At 33.4% G+C, this 8456-nt stretch overlaps 1 protein-coding gene across 1 annotated transcript; it reads left to right on the top strand.

Annotated features, from left to right (window-relative positions):
- Positions 1–561: 561 nt before the first annotated feature.
- Positions 562–8248, top strand: LOC107593847 (doublesex- and mab-3-related transcription factor B1-like). The gene is made up of 4 exons (XM_016283726.1): positions 562–994; positions 3069–3307; positions 5774–5906; positions 7308–8248. The coding sequence occupies exons 1-4, from the start codon at positions 562–564 to the stop codon at positions 7388–7390; spliced, it is 888 nt and encodes a 295-aa protein (XP_016139212.1). The 3' UTR covers positions 7391–8248.
- Positions 8249–8456: the final 208 nt, after the last annotated feature.

Here is an 8456-nt window from a genome sequence, read left to right on the forward strand (position 1 = left end):
CTGCATTTGTTATCAAATAAATGCAGCCTTGGTGAGCATAAGACTCTTTTTTTCAAAAACATTATAAAGTCGCAATTATTCCAAACTTTCAGTTTCAGCTTCTTTATTTATGCACAACAATTTGTTATTATTTAAAGTTATTAGGTCAGATAAAAATGTTTTATTACATGTCATTACATGTCGAATTGTAATCCACATCAATCTTGTTTTATTCATAAAATAAAAGCTTTAATATAAAATTAAAATTAAATAAAAATTACAAGCTTTAAATTCATTATGTGTTAAAAAAAATCATTGATGTGTTTAAAAAAATAATCATGTTAAAAGTTTTGTTTTATGTGAATAGTTACAACTTGGGGAATTTCCCGCTTTAGGGGGATTACTCTGTCTGTAATTCCCAGACCTGCAGAACAGCCCTGCTGGGGTAGCGTCGCGCCGATCCTTTTCCTTCTTCATGAATTTGGCGGACAGACCCTACACACGAAATTTATTCAAATGTAACACATTCATTTGATTTTTCAAACTATCATTGATACTGATATTTCGCGGATTTTCGTGGCAATGGCAACTATTCCAGCAGCGGCAGCAAATAATGGACTAACTGCAGAAAAAGCGGCGCGCAGCCCGAAGTGCGCCAGGTGTCGCAACCACGGCTTCATCGTGCAGTTAAAAGGCCATTCGGGAAAATGTCAGTTCAAGCAGTGTTTGTGCTGGAAGTGCTCTCTCATCAACGAGCGGACGAGAATCCTCGCGTCTCAAAGACGGATCAGAACCGAGCAGACCGCTCTAACGGTCTCCGCGGGTAACAATACTTCAACTAACGGGGTAAACGGCGAAACCGACATCAGCGCGAGAAAGAAGAGTACTGTTACTAAAGCGCCCGCTGACGACACAGCCTACCTCGAGCTCCGCGCGCCTGTAAGCACGTGCGGTCCCGTTAGCGCGGTTAACCGCGACCCGAAGACACCGGCGGGACCGAATTGCGCCGTTGGAGGTTTGTGCTTTTTTCACTAAATACTTATTTTTTTTAAACCTTATTTTCTAACCAGTAATCATTTAGTTTCAATGGCAACCTTTACTACACTGTAAAAAATGACTGTGAATTTAACGGTAAAAGACTGTAAAAATGCTACAGTAAAAACCTGTTAAATGGTTAACGGTAAATTCCCCTACTATATACGGTGAAAAACTGTATTGGACATTACATGTATTAGACATTAATTTTACGGTAGTATACCGTTTTTGGAAGTGAAAAAGACCGTATAATTTACAGTGAATTACCGTAAATTGACATTCCCAGAATTCCCTGCGTTACATTTCAAATTTGATGTTTTTATGTTGAAATAACTATGTTTCTTCTTAGTTTTTTCTTATCAGTTTTGTATATTAGGGTTGTGTGTTACACCTAATGTTGTTAAATGAATGTTTATTGCATTATTTCAGTTTCGTGTGTGTTACCGTGATGGTGTTTAGTGTTTGTGAGAATGACACCTTCTATATATGTTATTATTTAAAAGCTGCTTGCGATGGGCTTTGGTTCATCATGTGACTTTCTCATCACCACCTGCATTTGGTGGTTATCAGTGTAATAAAAAGGTACAAAACAGATTTCAGTACTTCAATAGGTTGGTATATTAACATTATATCAAATTAAATTATGGTATTTAACTGTAAATTTAAGTTAAAACTGTAAAACCTAAAACGTTGCTACCGTATTTTTAACGGTAAAATTCCGGTAACCACAGCTGCCGGTTTTTTACCGTAAATTTAATTTTTTTTTACAGTGTAGTAACCATATTAATATAACGTACAAGTCATTAGCAAACATGAAAATGGATCAGTATAGTTTTTCTACATTCCGTATAGAATTGATACAGAAAATCTAAATTTAACAAAAATAAAATGATTTAAGAGGTAATGACATTTCTGAAGCATTTAAATGCATTTTACTGAAAATAAATGTATACGCGTTTTTACCTTAATAATTACCTAATAATTATATTTGTACCTTAATAAACCATTTCTGCTTGAACAGACTTAATAATAATATTAATAATAATACTTACTTTGTACTTCGGTTAAGTACTTTGTAACCAAATCGGGATTCGCCGGAGTAAAATGTCTTAAATGTTTTATAAATTCAGTTTGAATAAATATGAGGTGATACAACTCTTAAATGGTATAACAAATGTCTTTATTATCATTAAGAGTTCTTGAATTTAAGAACATTACGATACGGCCTAATTTGATTATTAAACTTCACATGGCCATTATGTAATTAATTAACTAACCTAAACTGTTACTTCATATTTACTATTAACTATTTATTTATATAGCAAGTTGTAGATGGTTGTTATAATCTATCCCCCTAATCTTCGAGATGGTTTTATTATTAATATCAAGCCGCTTGGCCGGTTCTTTTTCGAAAAAGCCGCTTGAGGTAACTTAGTAAAGCATAAACATTTCAAAATAAGAGTCCCAGTGTATTTCGGGCTGGTTTATGATTAAAAATGTAAATAAAACATACCTTTCTGGATATTATTGTTAAACATTATTATTTTTTAGTAAAACAATAAATAATATTTAAAACGTGGCAACAATAAACTTAATAAACAATAAACGGCATTTCAATCAACGTAGTTAAACCCTTGTGGCTTCTCTCTCGGTCGCCAGTCACAGAAAGGAATCATTTTTAACACATTCAATAAATAGATTTTACTTATATCAGCACAATAATCTGTTATTGAAACACTAATTTGTACATGCTGATATATTAACACATCAATTTCAGTACATGTTGAATAAAACATGTCAAATTAAACTGTCATTTATCAAAAATGCAATTAGCTGTATAGTCTAATTTCTCTGGTCATGCAACATATTTTTAATTTGCATGAAATTAGTTCATTTAGAAGTGAACTCATGCAACAACATTATTTGTCACGTGTTAAAACACATTTACACTGTAAGAAATATAATAACGGTTATCTTTTAAACATTATGTAATTTCTCAATCTTTTTATTAGAAAGTGTTACTGAATATTGTATAATACTGTATATATCCACAGATGCACCACCTTTTCCTGGAGAGTACCTAATTAAAGAGGCAGTTCCAGGGCAAGTTTATCCAGCAGAGATGTTGGCAATGCCTCTTCCCCTGTACCAGCATTATCTGGACAGATACATGTTCCCGGCCGTGCTGGTGACCCTGAGACCACCTGCACCAGGAGCCTTCAGGGAACATGTTGGATTTGTTCCCTTGCCAGCAGGGGCGCTGTCCCATCCGCTGGAGACTCCTGAATGGCAAGTATGTTTCGCAGGCATGATTGTTCTGCCATGGCATCCATTAAAACTCCTACAAACTATTATGTTAGTAAGACAAAGACAGCATTGTCCGTTGTAGTCAATGTCTGAGCTAATGTCAAATTTGGTGAGTTAAGTCTTTGATACATACACGATCAAAGGTTTGGGGTCAGTAATTCTTTTTTTTTTAAAAGAAATTAGAACTTTTATTTAGCTAGGATGCATTAAATTGATCAAAAGTGACAGTAAAGACGTTTCTAATGTTAGAAAAGGCTTTTTCAAATGAAATGCTGTTCTTTCAAACTTTCTATTAATCAAAGATAAAACAACAGTTTTCGACATTGTTAATAATAAGAAGAAATGTGTCTTGATGTTTCCGTTGAAAAATCAGGGATAAATGACATTTTAAAATATGACATATATATATATATAAATTTTAAAATATGTAAAATATATATATATACACTGCCGTTCAAAAGTTTGGGATCAGTAAGACTTGTAAGTCAAATTTGGTGAGTTAAGTCTTTGATACATACACGATCAAAGGTTTGGGGTCAGTAATTCTTTTTTTTTTAAAAGAAATTAGAACTTTTATTTAGCTAGGATGCATTAAATTGATCAAAAGTGACAGTAAAGACGTTTCTAATGTTAGAAAAGGCTTTTTCAAATGAAATGCTGTTCTTTCAAACTTTCTATTAATCAAAGATAAAACAACAGTTTTCGACATTGTTAATAATAAGAAGAAATGTGTCTTGATGTTTCTGTTGAAAATTCAGGGATAAATGACATTTTAAAATATGACATATATATATATATATAAATTTAAAAATATGTAAAATATATATATATATACACTGCCGTTCAAAAGTTTGGGATCAGTAAGACTTGTAATGTTTTTTAATGGAGTCTCTTATGCTCATCAAGGCTGTATTTATTTGATAAAAAATACAGAAAAAAAACTGTAATATTGTGAGATATTATTTCAATTTCTAATATTGTTTTTCTGTTTTAATATACTTTAAAATATAATATATTCCTGTGATCAAAGCTGAATTTTCAGCATCATTACTCCAGTCTTCAGTGTCACATGATCCTTCAGAAATCATTCTAATATGATGATTTATTATCAATGTTGTGCTGATTCATGTTTTTTTTTTTTTTCTGAAACTGATACTTTTTTCCGGATTCTTTTATGAATAAAAAGTTAAAAAGAACAGCATTTATTTAAAGTTAAAATCTTTTCTAACAATATGAGTCTTTACTATCGCTTTTTATCCTTCTAACACATCCTTGCTGAGTAAAAGTATTCATTACTTTCAAAAAAAGAAAGAAAAAAATGTACTGACTCCAAACCTTTGAACGGTGGTGCATATTATAACACAATATTTCAATTTTGAATAAATGCTGGGGGTTTTTTATATTTATTTTATTAAGTTTTTTCATAAAAGAATCCTGAAAAAGTATCACAGGTTCTAAAAAAACATGAAGCAGCACAACTGTTTCCCAGGAAACATTTGTTATTATCAATGCTGAAAACAGCTGTGCTACTTTTCAAGATTTTTTGATGAGTAGAAAGTTCAAAAGAACAGTATTTATTTAAAATGTGATTATAGATGTCTTTAGTCACTTTTGATCGATTAAATGTGTCCTTGCAGAATAAAAGTATTAATTTCTTAAAAATAATCTGTGAAAATCTTACTGACCCCAAACTTTTGAACAGGAGTATATATATATATATATATATATATATATATATATATATATATATATATATACTCTTATTACAACTTTAATAAGAGTACTGTTATTTACACTAATTGAGGTAAAACAGGTTTTTGTAACTTATATGTCTTATAAATTCAGTTTGATCAAATTTAAGGCCATAAAAGTCTTAAATGGTATAATAATCTTAATTAGCTTTTACTGTATTGTTGGATCAAATAAAGCATCTTTGGTGAGCATGAGATACATCTTTCAAAAACATCTTATTGAACCCAAACGTTTGGAAGGTAGTGTAATCATTTATTTGTTCTTTCTCATTGTTACACTTTTAAATAACTTTTTATCTCTTCATCCGAACTTCAAAAACTGCAACAACTGTTGGGCTGCTCTCACTTTTAAGAAAAAATGGAGAAAACAGGTCTATTTCTTATTCTCTTTATCTTGTGCAGTCGACTTGCAGTATGTGAAAGCTTGAATCACCAAAGCTAGTTTAACTTCTTTGATGTTCTTATTCTAATCACTTCATTTTCCATAATCTGCACAGACGGCAGATATCAGGCTCTTGTAGCTGTGTAACTCATTAGATTTTTCAGAGGTTATCAAAACCTTCGGGAACAGTCTAAATCAACAGGAAGATCAAGTTTATGAATGTTCCTTCAAAGTTTAGCTCTGTCCCAGGCTTTCTCAGCAAAACCTTTTCTGGTGTATTTACGTTAAGTCTGTTTCTTCTGTCCCTGTGTTTCTGGAGATCCATGTTCCGCATTATAGTCCGTACCCCACATATCCAGGGCTGAGAGATGAACCTTCCCAGCGTTCACAGAGTCACATGGAGGGAGAGCAAGAAAGATCTGAGCTTCCTCCTCAAGTCGCAAGAATCCCAGGTATTAAATATTGAAACATTGTTGATTATTCTGATCAAATTAGGGGGAAGGACAAGGTTTCTGTGGGTCTTAAAAAGCCCCTCACTTAAGTGTGTGAGTGAGTGAAGTGAAGTGAGTGAGTGAAGTGACATGTGGCCAAGTATGGTGACATACTAGGAATTAGTGCTCTGCATTTACCCATCCTAAGTGCACACACACAGCAGTGAACACACACACGCCGTGAACACACACCCGGAGCAGTGGGCAGCCATTTTTGCTGCGGCGCCTGGGGAGCAGTAGGGGGTTCGGTGCCTTGCTCAAGGGCACCTCAGTCGTGGTGTTGAAGGTGGGAGAGAGCGCTGTACATTCACTCCCCCCACCTACAATCCCTGCCGGTACGAGACTCGAACCCGCAACCTTTGGGTTATGAGTCTATTTTTCTTATATATATATATATATATATATATATATATATATGCATGTGTGTGTGTTTATATATACATAAATACACACACATATATTATGTAAACAAAAACTTTATTTTGAATGCGATTAATCGTTTGACTAAATAAAGATTGCTGACACCCCCTCGAACATAAAAGATAAAGAATTAATAGTTTCCATAGATCTAGTCTTTGCATCAGTTTGTTTGATGTCTGAATCAGATCTCCTCTGTTGGAATAGAATTGGCTAGATGGCGCTGTCCCAAAAAATAGGGTCCTAGAAATGCGGTCCTAGAACTGCAGCCTCCGGTGTTGCAGGAACATTGGGTTGTTTTTTGTTCAGACCAACGTGAAAATCTGCCCATGTTTTTACTCTGCAAACACGCAGAGCTGTAAATGTGAACTGGTGGATCGATAAGATAATTCGTTATAAAAATCTAAACAGTAAAATGTGTTTGTATGTTAATTAATATAATAATTTATTCATAATAATTGTTTAAATGAATATAATACTTTTGACTCATACGTTTTTTTTTAAATGGTTTAATGGCTGAAATGTGAAATGTATCATTTTATAAAACTTTTTATTTTTGTGAAAACTTGTAGCTGAACTGTAAATCATGCTTTTTAGTCATTTTACAGTTTAATAGTTTACCATAGTCATTGCCCTACCCTGCTCATATGGTATTCATTTTATTTGTGCAGGTATTAAAAAGTCTTAAATTTGAGCTTAACAATCCTGCAGCAAAGTTTTTTTTTTTTTGGTCGCATTATTTAAATAGTAATTGAGATCCATTGGAAGTTGAATTTTTAAACTTTTGCCGATACAACTCATTTGCTGCTCCCTAGACATTTACATTTAGAGAATATATTGACATTGTGTTCAGATTTATTTATTTTTTGTCAGGGGAATTAGTTTGCTTCCACAGTGACTGAAACAGGTGGAATTTTCATATTGTTCATTGTTTGCTTAATACAGAAAGTCAAGTTTGTGGTATCCAGCGAACAGATGCTGTAACTGCTGACAGTCTTTCCTCGAGGAACGCAGATGAGACCAGATGAGACCTTCGGTTTTCATGACGACTGATCTCACATCTTTTGTACATAACAAAACAGGAGTTTTCCTTATTCTTTTTCAATTTCCGATAGCATCTACAATGCATGTTCGTTACTGTGACAATGTTCGTGATGACACAGCTGAAATCAATGCTGTCTTTGTTCCAGTTAAAGGCAACAGTTTTTAATGTCTTTTTACACTACAATTAGTTTATTACTGAATCGATTATGGTATCAGTCTTCGTTTGTTGTTGCATTTGACAGGTTAGAAAGTTGAATGCCTGTTGTTTGTACTGTTTTCGGGGCAGTAGTGAAATTCAAGTTGTTATTTTCCAAAATCTGGATAAGTGTTTTATGAATAAACGGTTCAATTCTAAAGATTTCGTCTTTTTGATTTTGTGAAGCTTAACTGAAGCAGCTCTCGACTCTTAAATCAGTATTTTCTATTATTATTTTCCCCTGTGTAACTCAGACCTGGTGTGATCCTGTTTGTAAAGAGACATTAAGATTCCCAGGATGAACATCTCACTTCATTTGCTTATCTGAACCCAGACAGCGCAGGAACGACACTGTCAGAATACTACAACCAGGACCAGTGGGCAGATAAACTAATTACAATCTCATGAATATTAATGTGCTCCTCTGGCTCAGAGCAGCGCTGAATGTAAAACTCCGATCCGATGTGTGCCGAACTCAAATGTGTGTTCAAAATGTAAGCCGATAAAGTAGTATGTTTATTCCCATAGCAAATACAAACATTACTGTGAAAAGAGATTTGATTTGCCGACTGATTTAGTACAAGACTATGTGCTTTCTGAACCCAAACAAGTATGGGAAAACTAGCTTTACAGTCTGTCTCTACATTAAAAAAAAAAAAAAAAACATTACTGATATAGATACAAATCTATGGAAAATTTTTCAATTAAATAACTTTTAAACTGAAGACAACTATGGTGATCAGCACCCTGAATGGTTTTATTGATGGTGTTAACATTGGTCTGCTTAAAGGGACACTCCACTATTTTTATAAATAGGCTCATTTTCCAACTCCCCTAGAGTTAAACAGTTGAGT

The sequence above is a fragment of the Sinocyclocheilus grahami genome, unplaced genomic scaffold (assembly GCF_001515645.1).
Source record: "Sinocyclocheilus grahami isolate Dianchi unplaced genomic scaffold, SAMN03320097.WGS_v1.1 scaffold176.1, whole genome shotgun sequence".
Classification (NCBI taxonomy): Eukaryota; Metazoa; Chordata; class Actinopteri; order Cypriniformes; family Cyprinidae; genus Sinocyclocheilus; species Sinocyclocheilus grahami.